The following is a 24696-nucleotide window of genomic DNA, read 5'->3' on the forward strand; positions in this document are numbered from 1 at the left end:
ATTTCTTTGCCTAAAACATACTTAGTTTTTTACTAATATTTTCCCCTCTTTTTACCTAGTTGGAACCCAGTTCTCTGTGTGCATGTGTAGTAGGAGGAGGGAGGGAGGCAGGCAAATAGAAATAGGAAGTACATGTGAGATAAACCATACTCAACTAAATATGTCAAAAGACTAAAACGTGAAACAAAAAATAGTAGACAATAACTATTTGTGTATAGTATGGGAAAATAGTCCCTCCTCCGCCTCCAACTGCTGATTGTAAATTTTCCTAACACCTCCTTAACTACTCCAAAATAACCCAACAGCAAATTAGCCTTAAAAACTGTGGGAAGAAACCATAAATCCTCACAGCGAAGTCTTAAGCAATCATCTTTCATTTTAGGAATATTGCAAACTAACTGAAGTTAATGGAAGTTGTGCTATTGACTTTAGCTGATATTATATAAGCTCAAGTCCTCTCTATAATTCTAATTAAAAGTATTGGATGTTCCAATAATGGACAAATGCATCACCCTTTTTTGCCTTTTTTTTTGTTTGTTTGTTTGTTGGGTTTTTTTCGCTTCTGGCCAAAGAACAACCCCTCTCTCCACTGGTCCAATACGTTGTACACAGGGGACAAGAGAAATATCCACCTGAGTTACAACAGCAAGCCACAATACTGAAATAATTACATGGCACAACAGAGCTAGTGGACACAGTGGAATGGGCCAAGACCATTCTCAGTAGGCCACCTGAATGAGAAGCCCTTAATTTGGAGAGCTCAGGAGTGCAGATGTGGGACATTCGGTCACCCCTGGGCTCACCCTTGGAGAACAGTTCCAAGCACATTTAATTCACCAGCACAGAGCTGGCCAGTGTGCACACAGTGTGCACAGCTGCTGAAGTCCCAGTAATGCTCATCTTAGTCTCTCCCAGTAGACGGGGGGATGTTCTGTCATTTTTTACTATGTTGCAGGGGACAAATAATAGTAATTAACAGGCAAAACTTAGGTAAATCTAGCAACAGGGTGACAATCTCATACTTCATACATAATAGAATTTCCTTGAGAAATGGTGGATTGTTTGTAAGAGAAATAACAAATGACTGTCAAGAGAACTGCAGGAACATTGTTAGTATAGTACATCCCTGACACACTATTCTGCAGGGAACTCAAACTTTCACTAGAAACTATAAAAAATGTGCTGAAGTGGGGTATGTAGTATATGAATCCCCATACTGCACCTAGCTGGGATGGAGTTAAGTTTCTTTATAGCAGCCTGCACAGTGCTGTTTTAGATTTGTGGCTAAAAAAGTGTTTAGCTATTGCTGAACAGTGCTTGCGCAGCATCCAGGCCTTTTTGTTTCCTACTCTGTCATCTCCCAGAGTCAGCTGGGGATGGGCAAGAGGTTGAGAGGGGCATACAGCCAGGACACATGGGCAAAAGATTAGTCCATACCATATAATGTCATACTCAGCAATAAAACTGGGGTAGGGAAAGAAGTGCCTGGGGAGTTTTGTCTTCCAAGGTGGACATTGCTCAGAGACTGGCTATTGTGAGGTGGTGAGTAACCACCTTTGCATCACTCGTCCGTTTTTGTTGTAATTTTTTTCCTCTCTGTCACTTAATCAACTGTCTTTATCTTAAGCCACAAGTTTCTTGCTTCTGCTCTTCCTATATTCTCTGCCATCCCACTTGGAGGATGATTGGTTAGGGCCTGGTTGGGGACTAAGCAATAGGCTGTGTGGGTGCTTAGCAGCTGGCTGGGGTCAACCCACTACAGATACCCCCACTAGAAGATGTCTTCTTTTGGAGACCTTTATCCCTCTTGATTGCTACCTGCATATTGCAGCATATTTGTCTCAAGAAGCTACTGATTAAAATAATACAATCACAAAATCTGATGTAGAAAATTCCTCCTGCTAATTTGTGGAATCAGCCCGTTTTCCTGTAGCTTTGGTCTCATGACATTAAACCATTTGCAAAATGGAGATATCAGTTACTTGATGTGGAAAGCTTGCAACTGGCTTGGTTGATCACAGCAAAACATTTCTAGGAAGTACTTACGCATTTCTGCAAACAGCTGCCTTCTTTCTGCCATGGTATTTCCTCTTTTCCCACAATCTTCAATCATTCTGAAAGACAAAATAATGTGAAAATATTGAGTATTATTCCCAGACTGAACATACATACATAAGAATCTGTAATAAATCCTGGAGAACCTTTGAGGTTGACTGGTGCTCCACATGAACCCAGTGCCTTTATTCAGCCTCTCCGTGGCATGGTTTGTGGAGAAACTGGTCTTCAGACTGTTCTCCATTACTTAGATTCTGCTTTCAAGCATTTGTTTTTTCTCTCTCTCTCGCTCCCAAAGGCAATGTTCAGTTTTTCTGCTTGATGTAACTAACTGACTTACATAACAGAAGCTCTGAAATTCATTTTAGGTTTTCTTAAATAAGGAATCTTCAGTTTAAATTATGTAAGAGATAAGAAATCATAAAAGATTCGGATATTATTTTATAGTTTAGAAAATGCCTTTCTAGCCAATTCTGGGTGGAAAAGACAAAAAGAAAAACAATACAACAGCAACTAAATCTCTACTCCACAACATAGTACCCTCTATTTACTCAAATACACTCCAAATATTCATTCAAATTCAAGACAGTATGTCTCGTAATTAAATGAGTTCCAGTAAAAGACTCAGAAGAAGGAATATATTTTCCTTCAGAAAAAGGAATATATTTTCCTTCAGTTTTCAGACATAAAAATCTTCAGAATATTTCGAAGAGTGCTACTTCTGGATAGAGCATAGAGAAAAGAGACAGCTTCCTTCACAGCCAGCATTCAAACCATAAAAGACTAAAGCCTTCAGAGTAAAGATAAACATCTTTAGCAGCACTCAAAAAATGAAACCAATCTCAGCATCACCACTTCCTATGGGTAATTACTCTAGCAAACCAATATCCTTTCCTCCCTGCCAAGGCTGGTTAGGGCTTCTGACCTGCATTGTAATCTACAACCTTATCTCAACTAGACTGTTTAAAACAACACTGGGCCACCTGTGATATAAAGAAGATGCTCTGGAGAGGCCTGCAATCCAAAAGATTCCACTGTATCCCATAACCAACCCACAAATGTATGTAACAGGAAGGATATAAGTATTGGATGCTGAAGTCTATCATCACAGAAGGACTCAGGATAGAAAACCAGTTTCCTTTTATTTCTTAGAAAAAGAAAGGCAATCACATAAGAGGTGTTTTATGGTGTTGTTTTTTTTCCTTCAAAAATGCACTGTTCAAATGAAGGGTTGATATCTTTTAACTGCCTTTTCCAAATAGTGTATTCAATTCTCAGAGTACTGATAAAGGCTCTGCTAAAGTGCTATCTATGGTGGACATTTTGTGATGCAAGCAGTAGTCTCACTAGGAAGCGGACAAAGGGTATGGCTGCAACCTGTTTGCAGGGATATTCAAGTTCATCCTTATGCTCTAATTTGGCCAGGAGTGATTCAGGCGTGTGTAGAATGGCTTTAAGTCTGAGCTAATATATCCTGCCTTTCTGCAGAGATAAGAACTTTTAGTATAGTTCTTTACAGAAGTGGCCACACCGCCTCTGATCTGGAGGTAATTGGTTTCTCACTAGCTTAGAGGTGTCAGGGAAGTCTCACACCCAACCTACAGCCTAATTAGACAGCAAGTAGTAATATCTTTTGTACCTGGATCAGGCTTAAATTTCGGCCCATAAAAGATGAAAAATGATGAAATCCCACTAACTCCAGATCAAATTCCCCACTCCTTTCTGTTTGTAATCGAACTCACAGTAGGAGACAAATTTGCCATGATAAATGGCAAAGGACTGGTCTCCAAGTGACTGCTGCAAACTTCATCAAAAATAAAAGGGGTGCAACTTTATTCTCCCTTCCCTCATGTTGTCTCTTGGATAAAAATGTTAAAAATAAAAAGCTATTGCTTTCAAATATATGCAGTGTATCCACTGGAACATGGCTCACCTGTGACCTTACTCGCCACACAGAAGAATTTTCACAGTCAAAATTAAGTAAAAAAAAAATTTTTCAAATAATGTAAATTGTACAGCAAGATCTTCACTTCCTTCAGAGAGACCATTCCTGAAGTTTCCTTTCAGTGGGGTAAAAATCATTAATTGGTTTTGCCTTTTGTGCAATTCATCCTCCCCTTACTTTTGTTGATGTTTATATCTCCTTATTTAAAATGTTCCCTGGATCTGATCATCATTTTTCAGAATGCCCCATTATCTGCTGAAACTGAATCACCCTTTTCACTGCTGGGGCTTATGGGGATTACCAGGCCTGTTAAATATATTTATACACACACAACTCAGGCTTCCTTGGAGAGGGAAGAAACTTCGTATTTATATTTTTAAGACCCTCACTGCACTGGATATTTGGCAGATTTTAAAATAGCCTTCATCCCAAATGACAATCCTAAAATCCTCTGCAAGGGGATATATGCCATTAAGCTCATGAGAACATTAGCGGTGGCAGTATTTTCAGATAGATATCTTCCATCACTTCTTTGCATCTTTTCCTGGTAGAATAAAAATTACAGATGATGCTCATGAGTATGGTAGTTTTGAGTCTCTATTGATAGGAATTCATTCAACTATGTCTTCCAAGCTTTTCATACGTGTTTTTAATTCTACAATGTGCTACAGCCCGGGCTCAGCTAAGGTCACTGGTCATGGGTGTTGGTCATCTCCCTTTTCAGCCTTGTTCACCTTGATCCTGCTCACAGGTACACAGCTCAGCTCTTTAACTCAGATTACAGAGACTCATGCTTTGAGCCTGGGATGTGTTCAGCTCAGTCCCTGGGGCTGGCCATGAGCACAATTGACTAGAGTCATGTTTCAATATTTTTCATTTTGCTTAAAACATATGTCAAGTCACAGAAAAAAGCCGTACAATTTGTTCATCACAAAAAAAAAGAGTAAATCACAAAGTGAACTTTAATGTACTTTACAAACCAGAATAAATTATCAGAGACGTAATTTTGAAAAATAGTAATTGATGTACACTCTTCCCGTAGTAGCGATTAGATTATATTTGTCTTCTGTTGATCTCTTCCACTATCTTTTTCCCTCCACTTTTCTCCCCAGGAAATAGCCTCTCGACTGCAGGTAGGGAGAACACCTACTGTGCATCTAATTAAAATTCTTGTCACGGACTAATTAGTAAGGAACCAATTAGCAAGGTATTAAGGCTTCAATATATTACAGACATTCCAGAGCAGAAATCATTCCACGCATAAAGTTTGCAGCCTCTGAAAAAGATACTGTGAATGTTTCATTTCTACCAGTGTTTCAAGCTGAAAACTTTTATGACATTAATAGCGCTTGAAGGAAAAGAATAAAGATGTAATTTAGTTTGATTTAAACTCTTTTGATTACCATTTCATCTTCATGCTTATCATGTATCAGAAACATAGTTGGTCTATTTTTTAAATATACTTTACCTGTTTATAAAATCTGGGAGGAAATATAATATAATATACATAAGGTAAGAACTAAATCTCTCCTTTTCTTTCCTTTGCTGTTGTGCTGCTTTATGACTACTGTAATAATCTGTCTCACACCTAAGTGTTCTTGTTTTAGTATTTATAGGGTAAATAGTATATTTTATTAACCCCCATTTTATGTCATTATTCTTGTAATTAGCATATTTCCATTTCTTGAGCTATCTCTATGCATGGTAACAGCAATGCATGCCACAGTTAAATCATTAGCTCAAAAAAATCATGGAAAGAAGTAATTGCCTGTATAGTCAGAGAAGGAGCTCCCCTCTGGGGAGTTCCATACACTTCTCAGGAGACTGTCAAAAATTCCCAATCTGGCACACATGCGCACAAACAGTTTGATGGCTCTGAGAAAAGCCATCCCATTAACACTTCCACAAATCCCCATCCCATTCATCCGTAATAGATGAAGTGCCCCGGGGAGGTGGGAAGCACACTAGTGAGCAAAATAGTCTGCTGAAATTGATTAATTCTGGCATGAAAAATTTATCAAGTCCCATGTCATGGCTGTGATGCAGCTGCACGTTCGACAAAAGAGGCTCCAAGTCCTGACTGGTGACATTCTCAATGGTCTTTCAGGCTGGATCAAAGTTTGTTCTTCCACAGAAGCAGGCACAGAGGTAAAAGAGGAACACTTGCCCCTGCCTGAGTCTTGTCCAGTCATGCTTGCTGCAGCTCTGAAAAGTTTGGGAGTGTTCTGGGATGCAGCTTCCAGCTGGAAGTTTTGCTCCAGAAGACTGGTAAAACCAGCAGTGAGTATCTCAGGATCACTTTTGGAAAGAGTACCATCGTTCAGTAGAAAACACCAACGAGGCTCAAGCATCCTTTATTCTGAGCAGTCTGTATTTCCCCAGTGAGGAAATCTTCAACTCCTGATATAAACAGCTATTTTTTTTCTTCCACGAAATGTCAAATGTTAGATATTCGCTTTGGTATCTCTGGGAATTGGAAGCATTAGGATGCAGAGAAATGTGCTGGTTTCTCAGTGGCTATTTTTCATGCTGTTGACAAATCAGATGCTATTTTCTATGCAGCTGGTCAATATTTGAGCAGACAACAGTAACATTTTTCAGCTGCCTAGGCTTTTTGTCTGCTATTGCTCAGGACAGTTTTACCAAAATGCTCCCCATACATAATAAACTGCTATTCCTCTTCAGGATTTATCAGCATCAGAAATTTTGATTTACGAAAACGAGAGGGCCTTCTAGAGTCAAGCTTACAGTGACTTTATGAGGAACTTAAAAGCTGTAGTCAACAGCTAGGTTTGGAGAGCTGTTCATGCAGGATTCATAACAACATGAAAGAAATTTTCCACAGGTTCTTCCTTTTCTCCCATTTTCTCCAAATTCAGCCCTGGTAGGTGGATGCTGCTCTGCTAACTAGAGCAGAGTTATGGATGCTTATTTTGGACTAGAAAATATAGAGTTAAAAGGGACAATGAGCGCTAGCTAAAACCATATTTGCAAAGTCACCAACCTCAGCAATCCTTGAAGTTAATAACAAGAATCATGAAAGGCCATTTCAGAGCCTTCTTCTCCTTAATGGATTTATTGGTGCCTTATGAACGTCTTGTTCCACATCTTTTAATGAAGCAGATCCCTAATAGGTCTCTCACAGCTTTACATTCTAGGACTAATCTTTGGCACTATAATAAGATTGTTCAGTGCTTTTTCCTGCGGCTAGGTGTAATTGCATTGCACTCGCAGTGCTTGTTTGTATTTAATCTAGATGAGCATTTACAGTAAAGGAGAAAAATAAAAGCTGTTGCTAAGCTCATCTCCAACATGAGCCTCAGCAAGTCTGCCTCTTCATATTTCTGTCATATTTTGCAATTTTAATATTACAAAAAATTTGAAATTCTCTCTTGATTTATTCCTGTAGCAAAATGTGTCTCTTGTTTTTAAAGAAGACTTTTCCAACAGATTTTTCATCAGTTTCCCCTTTTGGAAGCTTTGTATCCTTAGTAGAAAACTATCCAAAATGCCTAATAAGGCACCTACTGTAACTCACTTTTGGAACACTCAGTCTTCAAGGATGTGTGAATGCTATGCAAATATTATCTGTGAAGTCTAAAAAACCAAATTGTGAAGAGGACCATCACTAAAGAAAGGAAGGGCAATTTGAAGCTAGAAAACATGAGAGTCAAAATAGACTAATTTAATATTTAGTACTGTAAAGAATCAGAACTTTAACAGAGGATTCTGTGACTGTTTGGCTTCAGGGAACAAAGAAGCCACCAGTCATTTTTCCATGTGTACTAGGTATTACCAAGTTTAGGAATTCAAAATGTTATTAACTAGGCCAAAATATATCCTAAAATATTTGTTTTTCTGCTTTTTACGGGTGCTTGTAGAGTTTAATGTTCAGCTTTTCTCAGCAACACAAAGAACTTCCCTTAGAGAATCTTACTATTCCAGACATGAAAGACATTTAAGAAAATCAGTACTCAAGACTTAAAATACATATGTGAAACCTTACAAAAATGTCTTACTAAAGTTGCTTAGATATATTTTTACAGCCATGCTCTTTCAGAGTCAACCTTTCTGCCACTACAAGAAACTATTCTACTCGATCAAACATGGAAAGAAAGCTAACTCTTAGTGCTTCAAATGTGTTTCCACCTTTGAGAGTATAAAATGATCCAAAAAATAATTTGTCAGCTCTAAAAAACTTTTCTCCAGTGCTTCATTGCCAACATTTCTGATAAACACTTCTGATAAATAGAAGGGATTGATTTTAGCTAACTGGTACAGATTTAAATACAGCTCTTCAAAGTTCTATTCAAATGTTATTTTAAAATTATATTTCATCTAAGCTTTATTAAATATTTTAAAACAAATAAAGCAGATATTGATTTCCTTTATATTCATGCACCACATTCCAGAGCCTTAGTTCAGCTGAGGGGTAGTTAGAAATAACCTCCACTAACAGTAATTTCTTTTTCGTTACATTCAAAACACATTCGAGAAAAAGAAGAAAACCCCAAAACTCAGACACAGAAGTTGATGATATACAATGCCAAATCTGCTTGTCTGATGTGTTAATCTGTTCATGGAGTTTTGCCATGCCCTCATCAGAGACATGGCTTTCACCCAAATTATAGTTTTTCCTTCAATTTATGTTTGTTTTTTTCACTGTTTTTCTAAAAAACATGATCAATAAAGTATTGATCACTCTTAAACACTCAGATTTGCAATTCTGCTTCTTTCAATTGGTTAGGTAAAGAATAATTCATAAGGAAAACTGTAATAAAACTCAAGGGATAAGAAAGTTATAAGGGCTTTATCACAGAAAGAATGTAAATGATAATCTGATAACTTTGGTGCTCTGGTCTTTTCAGGTCTTTTTATTTGCCATTGTAGAGACACAAAGGAGGTCGCAGGATTTCACATATCATCAAACTCCTACTTAGTCAAAGGGATCTTTCAGTTCTTCTTGTGCTGCCATCATTAAACCCAAATTCATTTGAGTAAGCTGTCAGTGATATCATTGTGTTGGGAAGCATTTCCTGGCTTCTGCCAATTTTAATAATACAAGTTGTCAGGTTTTGTAAATAGGGATTTGATGATTATTTGCTGTAGGACAGTAGGTACTGTCATCTCCTTAGAATTATAAAAACATCTAAATAAACCAAATGGTAGCTGTAGGAGAAGATACATTCCTAGGCAGTTGAAATTACTGAGCTCCTTTACGTGTACTGTGCAAATCTCACTAAAATTAAGCATTGTTGGGTAGTCAAAACAAACTAGCTAAAGGAGAGGCTGTTGGCTTTTGTCACCTTACCTGATCAAAAGTTTCAGCATCCAAACAGTTGAATAGCCACTGATTTAGAGAATTTGAAAAAATTCTTCAGCTAATAAGAGTTTTCCATTACTCATCTGAGAACCAAGAAGATCTTAATTTTTTTCACCTTTATTCCTGAAATAGACCCCTTTGGCCTTTTTCCACTTTTTAATTTTCTGAAATATTATAACAAATAGATTAATGAAAAAGTAATCTGAATTATTTGAACTAGACAGCTAAAAAAACCTCTTTAGAAACATCCCCATGGAAATCCAAGTCTCTCCAGATTTAACTGGGGGAAAGGCAGAAAATAAATTACTAATTAAAGAATGAGAAGGCACTAATGAAATTGTTCACATATATTCTTTCATAGTGGTAGCTGTTAATTTGTCTTAAAGTTCAGTGAGAGCAGGCACTAGGACAGAAGAATGCCACTAGGATGGGAATTAACGAATTTATCAGCATATTTGGGTTAAGTATACCTTCTGAGACAAAAAAAGCTTTGATTACTGAGTCTGTATGAATCTCATGCAGAGAGAAATCAGATCCTTAATGCAAGTAAGAGCAGCCTACAGGCTGATCTAATTAATATCTGAAGAAGGCATTTTAGCAATTAGCTATTGTTAGGGAATAAGGAAATGAGAGATTTTCTCTTTTTTACCTGGCCATATCCCTTCTGTGAGTGGCCTGACGACTTGTGTAAAACTGATACAACTTGATCACTTCAGTGGCTGCATTCAGCTGAAGATTCTTTTAAAGCAGATGCCAACTGTTTTCTCTTAATTCTGTTTTCAAGTACCAGATCACACTGAAGGACACATGTCTCAGCCTCTTAAGTTTGTGGTGGGAAATCAAGTTCCATGTGCATTGTTAAAATTATTTCACTTTGTAGCCTTACCTATAATAGATTAGACCTCAAGATATTCAGTTAAGATACTAACTATTCGAAAGTCAGAATGATTAAAATCACTGTCTGTACGTTCTTGTTCCATAACTGTCTGCCTGCATACCCATGAATAATCACACAAGCAGTACAGCAATACAGTCATTATATGCAACAGAAACAGAACAGGTAGGCTGGCAGTACCATGTGATAACAGAACAAACAGCAGAAAAAATCCAAGCAATGAGATGTCTAAATTTGTAAAAATTTAAGTGACATGAAATTACAGGCCAATACAAACATTTCTGAGTCTTCTAATGGTGAACACATAGGAAAGGCAAACTCAGATGGGCTCCAGTTCAAGAAAAGCTTTCTTTAATCTGTCCTTATTCTGAAAATCCTTTACACAAACACTGGACTCAAAGCATACGCATGAATTCCAGTGTGCTGACCAAGTACTTTGCTGAAGAGGAACGGGCTGCTGAAGCGGTCTCAAACGTTTTTCTATTTAGTCCTTAACAAATGTCTAATAGAAAGAACAGCCTACAAACAATGCATATAAAAGGGAATGCACTGGGAAATGGCACTTCAAGGAGGAGTCAGAATATCTCCCAATACAAGAATAAGCTTTAGCCATGTGCAGAGATGTAGCTCACAGAGAGCCTACCTCCTCCGCATGTGATGTGGAAGTCTACAGAGTACTGAGGTCACTTGGAAAGCAAAAGGAATTAAAGAATTAAGCAGAAGGGTGTAAGAAACACATGAATCTTTCCCCCTTTCATCCTTCATTATTTGGATATATGTTGAGATGCTATTCAGGACACTCTTATAAAAGTGAACTACAAAGAACACTATGTTTCATGTCAGTTCATGTATCACTGGTTATTCCTCAAGTATCCCACCATAGAAGGTTAGCATCTGTTACAAAACTGTCTTCAATGTACATTTATTCTGTCTTTGCCTCCCATCAAATTTGGGCCTCCTGTTGGTGGACTACTCTCATACAATATTACCATACCCTTTCACATTATTCAGTTAATTAATTTCAGTGATTAATAAGGTGCTGCTATTTATTAGGAGTGGGAATTTTTGCAAAACTATCCATCTAATAAATTGTAAGTCAGGCATCTATGTCCTCACTACAAGGCTGTGAAGGGTTGTAGTAACTTAAAACAATTAAAGGAAAAAACCCACCCTTATTTCAACAGGTAAAGGATGACAGGAAATGAAAGCAAATGCAAACAACAAAAAAATGGACCACTTGATATGCACTATCAGCTAGTTTATTTTCTCAAATAAAAAACCTAATATACCAAATTACTTTTAACCTAATTAAAATCTGACATTATTTTATTATGCATTATCATTACTACCATAGTGTACAGAAGAAAATGAAATACAATATAACTATGTAGCAAATAGTCTCATACACCAAGGCAGAACAGAAATCTAATGCTTGAAATATTGAATGCAAAGATAATGGCTGGTGATGTTTGTAAAAGGACACAACAGAAATAGGCTGCTACGTATGATTCACTGACCCTGGTCTTTCCTCTCAGATATGCACATTACCTCTAACACTGGTTGGACCCTGCTAAACTTGAGTTACTGTTGTATATGCAAAATATACTTGAAGAAGAACATTTTTAATAAAACAGTATTAATTATATCGTAAAAGAACATTTAGGTCATAAAAATGCCTCCAACGCAGCATAAACATTTCAGCTGGTAGAAATATGCCTGTATGCAGATGTTCATCTGGAGAAATTTCAGTGTCCTGAATCTACCTTTCCCATGGCAAGGGGAATGTGAAGAAAGCCAAAGGGGAGCACAAGAAAGCCCAGAAGAGGCACAGCTAATCAAACTAGCAGCTAGAGTTGCAAAGATTCCTGGTGTGCTTTGAAATCTCCAAATGGTTGTTAAAAGAGATTTTTGTTCACATAAAATTAAGTAGATAGCTTCCTAGAAACACAGATCTAAGGGTAGTCAAGACAGAAGATGTGTTCCTATTCAATCAAGCATTGCTCTAGGATGCACAAAACACATCAACTTTTGTGGAAAAATGACTTTTGTAACATTAGCAATAGGTTACAAGAGATGCTAAAACAGTCAAGGCACAGTCACATAGCACTGTAAGTCTATATGTGCTTCTGTCGTGTTCCACAAAAGACTAAACTTCCTCAAACTAATTTTTCAATTCTTCCTTCTTTTGCAAAGATCTCATATTGCTTCCGTTTCTGCTGAGGTCTGTTATTCCACATACATTTAGTACAAAACAACCATTTAAATTTAAATACACACATAAGCCATAATGGAAGATGAATGATTTACATGCTGTATGTTTGCCACTGCCTGGAAGAATTAATTGTCTCGAGCCAACATTTTCACCTGTGCAGGAGAGTTTTTTACCTTGGGAGAACTGCTAAGGATTTCAGTGAGGCTACTGAATAAATGAATAAGGACTTTCCTGTCCCTGTGTCATGGTTGTATTCAGTAGGAGTTTTTTTCAAAGACCACACAACACAGCAGTTCTAGGAGAACCACCTCAAAAACCACTCCATGGAGCAACCCCAATCACTGAACTGAACTGAGCTGTGGAAGTGCATTTCCAACATCTACCACACTTACACTGGTATTTCACAAAGACCGGTCACCAAAAATCAGTGGCCATCAGCTGTGAGAAAGACTCACAGCTGGCAGAAGAGGAACCGGTGGTCAGTGTGAAAACAGACACCCTACAGAAAAGCATAGGTTTTTAAGGCCTCCAGTAGGCACAATATATTCTGGGACAGAGAGTACTGATGCAAACTGTTACAGGCTATTTTTTATGTGAAACACTTTGAGTCTGAGCAGATAAAACATTGTACGGATACCTTCAGTATCAGGTACTGACCACCTGTAACCACAGCAGCCGAGCAGCTGCAACCCAGCCAGAGCTGCTGGGGTACTCATGGCTACTGCAGGGGCACTGCAGATCGGGCCACAAGAGCGAGGGGATTACATAAACCCTCTCAGAGAGCAGTAACCTCCCTAAGCTTGGATTTTGACAGGAAAATGTACTTGAATTGACTGTCACAGGTGAGTGGCACATTTACCCGGGTAATTATGACCTGCTGGTAGCTACAGACCACCTCCACCCTCCGAGGCAGTGTGTATATATAAGCAGCCCTCTGCTGAGCCAGCAGCCAGCTCGCTGGTGCGATGCTCTGGCCGCATGCCAGACGACCGCTTTGAAAGTGGTGACCAGTTCACTTCAGAGAACAAGAGAAACTGAAACTGTCCATACGAAGTTAGAAGTGCCACACCACCGCCTTGACAAAACCATGTCCGACCATGTCATACTTGAACCTTGTTGGTAAATGGAGCTGATCCTTAACCTGGTCCAGAGGCACTTAAACTGAGTTTGAGTTTGTAATAAACAGATTTGAGCTAAGCTGTTTAATGGTATTTGCAAACAAGAGTAAGTGCATTCACACCTCAGGTGTCATCTGCTTAGTTCTGAGACAATGCCTAATATTCTTCTGAGTATTCTGGCAAAAAAGCAGCAGTGTATATTTGATCTGCCTTATCAAATGCATCACATCAGAGCAGGAAGCAAGAGACCTCCCTCTGGCTCTGTTTCAACCATACTCAACTATTATATTCTGGTTTAGGCACCAAGTTGTCTGGAAGCCACTGACAGAGTAGAAGGAGCAAGGAGGGGAGATGGGGAAATACTCAGAGGGTGAAGACCAGAGGGTCTGATTTCTGGGAAGAGAATAACATAAAATCTATACAGTTTTGTTAGATGATGGTGAGCTGGGAATAAAATAGCTATCTCCTGTTCATGTTGAGATTTATTAGGTGTGATACGAAGGGTTTAATTACGCATAAGAAGAATGATACTTAAAACACAGAAAGTGTCCAATTTCAGCAGTGGAACTCTGAAGTGAAAGATGTATGAGGCTGTAGACAGTCTCTCAAGAGGTGAATGCCCTACATTCTGTGGCTTTTAAAACTATCCTAATAAATCTTTGAAATATATATTGTAGGCCCAATACTGTATTTTCAGTGAGGTGAAATGGAGACTCCAGAAGTGTTTCTGGTCAAGACTCTCAGTGGTATAAAATAGCATGTACCAGAGTTTTATCAGCAGAGGCTCATCTTCCATTCCTCAGTTGTATATGTTTTTTCCTTTTACATATTTCATAATTCAGTTTTTTAAACATACAGCTTTCAAAACAGACAAGCTCAGCAGCCACATCCTATTCCTCCATTACTCTATCTTTTTTCATGATTCCATTTCTTTTGTCCCTTCTCTCCCAAACCATGCATTTGTCTCTGCTGACTTCTGATTTCTGAGACCTCCCCTGTGTTACACATCACAGAGCTGTGATGTCCTACAGCTGACTCCTCAGCGACACCTAACCACTTTGTTTCTTGCCTTAGCCTCCAGTGTAAATAGAGAGCAAAGGAAGAGAGCAAAATGCACAGCTGGATTTTGGGCACTGAGCTCAGATCTCTCCCTTGTGTTGAACAGACGATGAAGGCTGAAACATGAAAAAGACGGAAGAATTGCCAAACTCCCCTTTTATTTGTAAGATAACGATACACACAGCACCTTACACATCAGCAAAGTGTATTAAAGACAGAAGGTGAACAGGAGCAGTGCTAGTTGTGAAGAAGCTGCCCCTCCCTTAGTGAGCAGCTCAAGCCTTTTGGCAGAAGTGCCTCCTCAGATGTTCTTCACCTTCTACTAAAAGTTCTGGCGGGTGATTTTTTTGGACTGGGCTAAATTAACTGGTACTTTTTACAAGGTGCTCAAGCTACACACGGAACCCCAACATAGGAGAACTTCCTGGAGCAAATTTTTCCACTTCTCAAATTATAAACCTGCCCATAGACAGGGGTACATTTGCCAGCGCTCTGCAAGAGAATGACACCCACTCTCTCACCCTGGCTTTTGGTGAAGGCCTTCGAAATATGCTGAGGTGAAAGGCTACATGATAGAAGGAGAAACACAGTCTGCACTGCTCTGCTGTCACAAGGCACCGTTATGAGGAATTGGGTTCAAAGAGCTAGGGACCAAATTAGGGCCAGGCAGTCAAGTCAAAACCATTTAGGATCAGAAACCTGATAAGCAAGAATGTGACAAGCTCAGATCTAGGGGCAGACATGGTCAGAGGTGGGGCTCCGCATCACGAAACCAGGCGTGTCCTGTGTTGCAAGAGCAAGGGAGCTGCAGCAAAGTCAGCAGGAGGTGCAAAAAACTCAGCAGAGGAGAGCCAGGACTATGCCCCTTTTCTGAGGGGCAGGACTAACAGGTGAGATGAATTAACACAGCATTAATACACTGAGCAGCCAAGAAAACTGGTGGGATTATCTGATGTACCTTCTGGTGGGGTGAATGGCCAACCTTTAGCTCCTCCCGACCAGTATCTGGCCTGCAGGGGACTGTTCTGCCAAGGAGACTGAATGCAACTCATTGCAGGTCTGAGGGTCTTTGAGAGGGTGTCTGAGATGACCAGGGCTCTTCCTTGTTCCCTGACCAAGGCACTTTCCAGGAAGGCAGTGTCCTTCATGCTCCAGTTGCAGGCCCAGCCATGCTGGCTGTCACCATGTGCTGCTCATGATTTCCCACAGAAGAGTTTGCCCTTCCTCTTCACCTCTCCCTCTGTGGCTGGGGGTGGTGGCACCTCCACATGTGCATTGCCTTCTCTCCAGGAGATCCAACTTGTGAAGAGCTGGAGCTGATCTTCAGGGTGAAAAGCCTGACAACAGACACTGAAAGTACTTCTCAAGCATCATCTGAAGGACCTGAAATACCTCAGCCCAGCTTGGCTTTTCAGCTCAAAATTTTCCATTCCCAAACCCTCGAGAAACAAAGGATCATTCTGTCTTCTCAATCCATTGCTTATTGACTCAGGTTATCAGTTATCTCAACTAGATGTCAACTCTTTTAATACCTGTATTTCACTACAGATGCCCAGAGGCAAAGGGTACTTAGGAATTAGAGGTGTGAATTCATTTCCAGAGGCACTGAAACAGATTTAACAAAATCTATTGGGTAAATATTTAGCTGCAGGCTTGGTTCTAAGCAAGCCTGTGGTTTTACAACACAAATGAGTTGAAAAGGGGACTTAAGAGTCAGAGAGGCTTTTTTTCCCCAGCTGCTTACAATTTTATTTTACTTTTTTATTTTATTTACAATTTTGCCACTCAATCCTATTTGTAGACCAGCTAGAGAGGACAAATACCTTTGCTTCAAACAGACTTCTATGCTGTAAAGTGTTGAAATATTCAGCAAAGAAAGGCCTTTCGGTGGTGTTCCTCATGTACACCTCATTTTTCTTCAGCTGAGCAGAAGCACTGAAAGGATCTCCACTGGCAATCTCCAATGCCAGGAGATCTGTTTGCATCAAGTACCAGCCATTCCTCACTATATCAGCAACAGGCTGATTTAAGGTTGTATCATCTCATACACAACATCAGAGATCTGGATGAGGTAGAAAAATACTACAGGGTAGCACTTCTGGAGCATCTGTAATGTTGTATCTGGAGCAGTTGTACGAGCTGGCTACACCAGGAGGGCTTCCCAGAGCAGAAGCCCCAAACGGTCTATGAGAAGTCAAAGTGGAGCAGATCCTACTCCAAAGGAGCAGCATCCCTGAAGTCTTTCAAATAGCAGTTTCTGATAGAGTCAGTCTGCTTGCAAAGGTTTTAACCCAGCAGACATGGAGCTATAAATAACCTTCAGCATTAATAAGGTCAAAATAATGAGGGCAAAAACCCCGTAACAGGATCCCTTCAAACTTTATTTTCATCTAAGACCTCACATTAGAAAACCAATATGCATTTTTGATAATGTTAGCTATATAAGAAAAATACTCAAGGTTGAGACACAAATAGCTAAATTTCAGCAGATCATTTCAGAACAATCTGCTGAAATTGTACCAACTGAAATGGTGTCACTTTCTTGATGGGGAGTCTAGAAATAATTAAAAAGCTTTAGAATTTTCTAAGATTATAAATTTATAAAACTGTAAAAATACATACACATAAAAATGATAAACTAATGCACTTAAAAAAGAAAGAGTTGGAGAATCAACATTTTTAAGTCCTTGGAAGTTGCTGCGTTTGCCAGCAGCAGTTCATGACATCAGCTGAATTCTTGAACAGTGCCTGAAACTCAGATCCTGGAACAGTTTTACGTGAGCTATTCTGAAGAGGAAGAATACTGAGCACCAAATCCAGTGCTTCATATGTGAATGCGTTCTGTTCACCTCTAAAATTTCAACAGAAGAGACAGGTATAAACACTTTATTTTTTTTTTTAAAAGGCACCTTATCAGACTTGAATAAGGTATTTGCTAGGATCAAAAAGAGACATTACATAATCTTTGTCCTGACTGCTCAGTTTTTAATATGAAAAAGGATTAGGAAAAAAACAAATACAGTACTCTCTCATATGTCCAAAGAAAAGATGTTCCCATTCTCCTCATACACCCAAACAAACAGATATCGAATCTCCACATATTTGGTTACATCAGGATAAAAGCAAGTTTGTTTTATATTTGTTTCCCTAGTATTACAAACACTGATTGCAAAACAGGTAACACCTGAATGTATATGGGATAGAAAACCTTTTAAACTTCCCATGGGCAACAGCTACTCAGAATAATCTTTTCTGCTATATCGCTATCTATGAAAAAGATTTCTACACAGATTTCCTGTTTTTCCAGGCAAGAAACAGCATCTGGTCCTTCTCTGTCCCAGTACAAAGGTGTTTTGTTTGTTCTTGAAGTCATGGATCTCTCTGCAACAAACACAAACTTCAGTATATGTATCAGTTTATGCTGATATTTATGGGGAAAAAATATGGATTTGAGAAGAAAGGGACTTCAGCATACACTTCTCATCCTTTTACAGGGTGACTTCAAAAAAGGAAAATGTCCTTTTTTTTTCTTTTTTCCTTAGTAAACAGTCCTCTTGTATTCCAGGCAGGTAATTGTGCGGGAAAGTAAATGTTTGTTCTTTAAAATAAAGGGTTTAGGTTTTTTCAGAGGCTGGGCCAAAGCTTTGCCCTGAACAAAGAAGAGCATACACTTAGGGAGATTTGTGTTTGAGGGCTCCTGGCCAGAGTTACCATGAGTACTGGAGCAAAATATTGTTGCAAATTTCTCTTGGCTGAAACAAACACTGCAAATTTTATTTTGAAAACATGGCATCCTGGTACAAGCCCTGCTTCTCCCTTAAGGACGTCCACTATAAAATGCAATAGCACTTCATCCATTGCTTGCAGGCCCCAGGCAATCTCCCTCAGGATCCACACCTGGAAGAAGACAGACCTGACACTGGCCCCTGCTCCTCAGATTTCTGCCACACAGAGAAAGGGCAAAACTAACATCTGTCTGTGGAAACAAACACTTTCAAAAGTCAGAAGCCATTTTCTCTGAGTATTGCTATGGCCTAGCTCACTGTAGACTTAACTCTCTTGTGTTGGTCTTAAACCCAATACATTGTTTTAAGTTGCTGTAACAATATACTGCCATACATGCAGCCTGCACACTGTCTTATGGAAAATGTTTTGCACTGAACTCAAAAGCCTCAGGAAATATGTCTCAAATTTCTCCTTTTAACACTGGGAGTTGAAACCTGTTGAAATCTACCCGGAGTTTTTTGCTGCAACCTTGTCAAGTGAAGTACCCTCTTGCTTGGGAACTAAAGGCACTGGCTGACGTACCCAGCCATGCTTGGCCTGCCCCGATTAATGTTCCTCTGCTGCTGGCATGCCATCTTTCCTAAAGGTTGTGAACTTCTAAGTGCCTCTTTTCCAGCACAGTACATTTAGATCAGAAAAGGGAATAGAAAGAGTGCGTATGTCTGCATGTGAAAAAAGTAAAAGCTCTTAATCTTCTGTATAAAATAGTTTAACCTCAGTTCCACTTAAATCAATGGGAAGGCTTTCATTAACTTCAGTGACAATGAAGTCAATTTTGTCAGGATTTTACCTATGTTTAATTTTAGCCATAATGGCTTGTATTTTCAAACGTAACCTGTGATTTAGGATACCTCTATTTCTGGATAGATTGTAACATGTCCATTAGCTGTCTGAATGCCTTTCACAGAGGAAGAGATCTCATTCTCCCCCCCCCAAATCAAGCTGGGCAATGAAAATAAACATCTTTTGAAAACAGAGTCTAGTCTGTATGTTTGTCTATTTGGTAGTGTTGCAGTGTTAAAATTAGAATGCTGCAAGGTTAAATTGTAATGTGAACAGATTCACAATCAAGGGGGAACCAAGACAACAGAACAGCAACATCAGAAATAACAACTGATAAGCAATGAATGATGGCAATGTGTGGATCAACAGTCACTTCTGTTCTTTAATTACTGCAAGATTCTCAATGAAAAAGGTGGCATTTGTTATAAATGGCACAATCTTGTTCATCCTTAAGTGGCAGATGTGGAATACTCACTGATGGGAGATTTTATGCATCATTATATCAGCTAATTTTTTCCACATCTTTATCCACTTTAGATAATTTTGGATTTAAAATTATATGCTGTTTTACAAAGATAGGAAATTAACCTAATGACCTTGATGTAATAATTTCAGTCACTGTTTCCAATGAAAGTAATCTGTCCCTTAGCTGTCCAGAATTTTGACAGAAAAAGTGTAACTTCCAAACAGTGAATATAGAAAAGAGAGGATGAAAAGCTACTAAAATTGCATGGGACACTCCCAGAAGAGAAAGGTTTAAAATACTATTTTTATGCAATAAATTGGGGGGAGGGGGAAGTGTTATTTTAAAATGTAGGTATAACCACATAAACTCTTCTTCCTTGCCTGTAATTGTTTTCACACAGCAATTTTTCATCTGCTACAGCAGGAATTTAAAGGGACAGGACTTTAATTAGCAGTAGCTCACGCGGTCCTGCCCTTTGCAAGGAGCTGCAAAGGCCAGATGGAATATGCTGAAGATGGCAGAGTCACGGTCTGTTCTGCCTCCAGCACACCAGCGGGACCTTTCTGTTCACATCTGACCAGCCGTAGTGGAAGGGAAGATGGATTAGCATTCTGTCATGGATAGCATTCTGTCAGGTAGAATGCATTTACAGCTCGGGTATTACTTCCCTAAAAGATTTAGAAAAAAAGATTATTTCCCTAAAAGTTTTAGAAACTGGAATGGGACTTCAGATTTTTACTATCCCCTTCCAACAGTTACAATTGCACAATATTAATGTCCTGGGTTGACAGTTAACTCCAGATCAGAAATATCATTATGAATACATATTGTCTCATGTGGTAGCACTCAATTTAAAATACACTGTGTAGAATATTTTATTTCTATCAGAAATTGAAAGTTACACATAAAACTTTGGCTTTATGGACAAGGGGGGCAGGACATTTGAGGTAAATAGAAAATGTAGTTGTGTTTTTTTTTTTTTCAAACGGTTGAGATCATTGCAATGTTGTCCTTATTCTATTTACAACTTTGCATTATCCTGGGTTTTGGTCAGAATTCAAAATACAGAGATATGAGCTTAGTAAAAGGGAGCAAAAGCACTTTCTTCTCCTTGTCTCACTATTTTCAGATCCATAGCTGTTCTCTACATTGCCAAGTCCCACCCCAAACTGAGGAAAATTTTCTGAGCTAATACTAATTGCTGGTGGACTGCTGATTAAACTTATTTCCTAGGCTTTAGAGAGACAAATGGGAACAGAATGGTCTGGCTAAATTCTGAATTGGCTTTCTGGTAGGATTTCTTTGAACTTCACCCAGAACTTAAGGGCCTGGGATGTTCTGCTGTTCAAAACCTATTTCTGAACTGCAAGATCTATTTCTGCACCTGCCTGATACATTCTCTGCCTTACAAAAAGACTCCTACAATTTCAGTAGTTTAAAATAATTTCTCTCTCTCCATGAAGTTTTGAGATGTGCCCCCTGCTTAACTGAGAAGGAGCAGAGAGCAGGCTGGAAAAAAGTCCCACAAACAACATGCTTCACTGTTGGCCATATGCAGTCCAAGTGTGTTGAGTCACAATTTCTCCTGCAAGGAAGATCCTCCTCCTCAAGATTTTGACTTAGAACTCTCATTTCTGCTGTAAAACGTGGTGGTTTAGTGTATATTCATCATAAACCCAAGCATTTAAAGAAAGGAGGCGAATAATCTTTTTCTTTCCCCTGACAGCTGGAAGGCTGTTACACTTACCCAAGCCTGCAACCACCCAGATCCAGCATAAGTCTAAGCTGGTGATGCTCCGGCTCATGGGACTCTGCCTCACTGCTTTGCCCAGCCCAGTGTGCTCACAGGTTTGAAGGCATGTTTCCCACTGCAGCCAGCTCTGTTTGCTTTAAAACCATTAGGAGATCCCTTACGTCCAAATAATTACACTTAGGCTCTTAAAAATCAAAACCTGACCCAAAATGAATAATTATTTCATTCTGCTTTTAGGTTATTTATGTGATTTAGAGATTTTCACAGTGTCAGCTGGGAGAAAAAACCCTACTAATGGCTAGCTTAAAACATCCTCCTTCTTCAGCTTCTAATCATGGCTCAGGATTACTCCATTTTCCTGCATTTAATATATCACTGTAATAAAATCACTCTGAAAAGGAGACTCAGAAGTGAGGTGCAGCAACAACATGAAAGCATGGCAGGAGCTGGTTTCATGCCCTTACACATGGTGCAGCTGTAAGAAGTTTCTTCTTTCACAAACAGCTAGTCTGTGCTCACGATCTCCCACCATCACCTTCTCTTATTCACCCACAGATTTTTCTTTCTAAAGATCATTGTTCAGTGTTCAAGGCTCAGAAACCGCACTTGTTTCCCTATTTCACATTATCTCAGCAGTTAGGGAAGGAGTTTCCAAGCTTCTAGTACATGAGCACATCAGGGTACTTCAGAAATAAGTATTACACGTTTTTACGGTATGCGTCTACCACCCTTCCACAGCCTTCCTGAGGCTGCCCTATAGACAAGAGTCCAGACCTGGTGCCACAGCCCCCAGCACCTCCAAAGGTCACCTTCCAGATCAGGATGGAAGGCTAACGATGCCAACAGCCCCAAAACTCACTTGGTACCCCAGAGGGCCACCTGGAGAAGTTGTTACCCCTACGCAGCCCAGCAGCACACACAAGGCAACCATGTAAACTAGAGGCAGGTGGATCATTGTGCACACTTTGCTCCCAGCCGCTCTCGAAAATAGCTTCTCCTCAGAAGTTACACGGGTTTAATTATGGAAAAGGTCTACCAGAGGGAAAGCTCCTCAGTTTTGATACTTTTCCCCTTAGAGATAGCAAGCAAGTCCTGGGCTCTGGCAATGCCTTATTTCAATCAGATACACAGGACACCAAATAGGATGTTTTATCAGGCACAAAGCAACAATATGAAAGATTGTGGGTGAAGTCCAATTAGTATCTCTGAATAACATCAGCAGTTGGCCCTATACGACGTGTAAACATAATTGCAGACACAATGCTGATAACAATCAACACTCCCCAAGAATTGTATAGGTAACTAGTGCTTCATGAACACAGGAAAAACTGGCCACCAAAGACAGGACAAACAGAAGACAAGACATACAGAAACAAATTAAAGCAATTAAAAGGAGCAAGGATTATTGCTGATGAGAGTTAGAAAGAGATTCCTTGTTAAAGGACAGATTTGAAGAAAGAGCATCTGGCCATTAGAAAATGTGAGTCTGCTCCGATGAATAGCACAACAGAGTTAAAAGTGCATATACGTAGTGAGGATGGAGTAGGATCAGGACAAATGTGAGAGAAGGGACTGGCAATGCAGACAAGGGATGGCAGTAAGAATACCAGAGGAGAAGGGAAATACAATGAACGGACAGCTGGAAGCTAAGGGGTACTAATCAGCATCCTTCACACCAAAGTGTTGGAAGTATTTTCAAAGCCTGCTGAAGGTACTGAATTGTACCTTTGCACACAGAGTTTTCAGAGGTCAACAGTTACATTTCTAACACGGAACAAATACACTAGGTTCATGGAGTAAAACCCCAAGAACAGGTATTTTTGGTCAGCCTCCTCATGACCAACTCATCAGTTTGAAGCAGTGCACCAGAGAAGCAATCAGGCACCTCCCACCTGTTGGCTGATCGCTGATGTGGGAGCTGTGTGTGCACTGCACAAGGAAAACAATGAATGGCTGACAAAAGATGATCAGAATCAAACAGTAACTCTCTTGACCAGAGGCCAAAGGACTAGGCTTTGTTTTGCAAACCACATGAGGTAGCACATTTAAGTTGCTCAGAACTGACAAGAGTTATAGGGTGGGATCACACTCTTTGAAGAGATCTATGGCCACACTCCCAGCGAAATTGGAGGCATCCTGACCTTTGTATCCACCTCATTGACCAAGATTACCTACTGTCTCCTCTCCTGCAGTGCTGCTAAGATGCATAAACTCACAAAATCATGCTGGGACATAAAAGAGCCCTTCCCATTTGTCACAAACTGGCGCTTTTGTATGATACATCCTAACATATCCATCTGTATAACTGAGGCAGATGCTATAATGGGCAAATAACTAGTAAAATCTGGAGAGGTTTGAATGCCATAAAGCCAGTGAGTTCTAACTGGTCACTTGCTAAAGATTAAAAATTATCATAGTTTCAAGACCTCAGTGCTTAAGTGTATTCCCTTAAGTCTGATGATGGAAATCCTGTCAGAAAACTAATACAGGGGATAAAGTAGAATTTAAAATAGTCCATCTATTGGATATTGAAAAAAAAAGAATCCATTTGTGTTGCTATTAAGGGCCCTAACATTTATTTGAATAGGAAATTATGCAGTATAATTTTTATTAAGCTTACATATTTTCAAACATAAATGTCTTTAAAATAATCCAATTAAAGCACATTTTTCATGTTTAAACATATTCCAAATAACATGTGTTACTCCTTATTTTGGAACATACTGCAAGCACTTGCTCTGTTTAAAAAATCATTTGTGTTCATACAGATGTAATCTGATTAATTTTGGTGTTACTATTGCCATTGAATTTGTCCCCTAGACTAGGAATACAGTTCTTTCAAAGGAAAAAAAAAATCTTAATTTGACTGTGCTGTTAAATTAGGCACCCTAGAAAAGCCAACTAACCGATACCTGGTTTCTTCCAGGAAAGCCAGAATGAATCACTGTTTCCCTTTCCTGCCACCAGCAGAGCCTGACCCCTCTCCAATTAGGGAAAAGAAAAAGCAGACAGATTTTTCTAGCAACCCTTCCTCATGAGGATCTTGCTGGTCAGTCTCAAAAAGTCCACAAAGATGACAAGAGAACCATATATTTGGTCATCTTCTCTCAGACATAAGACCTTAGCAGTGTTTGCTGGCCCAAGCATTTGAACAACGTAAGCGCTTTCTCCTGACACCTTTGAAGACTTCAATGTGCTCACAGATCCTAAAGAATCATAAAAGAAACTGGTGACTGATAGGAAACCATAAGAAATTTCACCTTTGGCTACAGAAAAATATTCCTTATTTGGAAATATCCTT

The 24696-nt window shown here is 39.3% G+C and overlaps 1 protein-coding gene across 9 annotated transcripts in view; it reads right to left on the reverse strand.

Moving 5' to 3' along the window:
- Positions 1-24696, reverse strand: part of DTNA (dystrobrevin alpha) — a 188962-nt gene that overhangs the window by 97716 nt on the left and 66550 nt on the right. For 7 of the 9 annotated variants that reach the window (XM_074898999.1, XM_074899003.1, XM_074899002.1 and 4 more), the window contains exon 2: positions 2047-2114. In XM_074898999.1, coding sequence (XP_074755100.1) covers positions 2047-2114 — 68 coding nt within the window. Of the gene's footprint in view, positions 1-2046; positions 2126-24696 lie in introns of those variants that run through there. The other 2 variants (XM_074899006.1, XM_074899007.1) reach the window with 1 other exon arrangement.

The sequence above is a fragment of the Athene noctua genome, chromosome 2, assembly GCF_965140245.1.
Source record: "Athene noctua chromosome 2, bAthNoc1.hap1.1, whole genome shotgun sequence".
NCBI classification, from domain to species: Eukaryota; Metazoa; Chordata; class Aves; order Strigiformes; family Strigidae; genus Athene; species Athene noctua.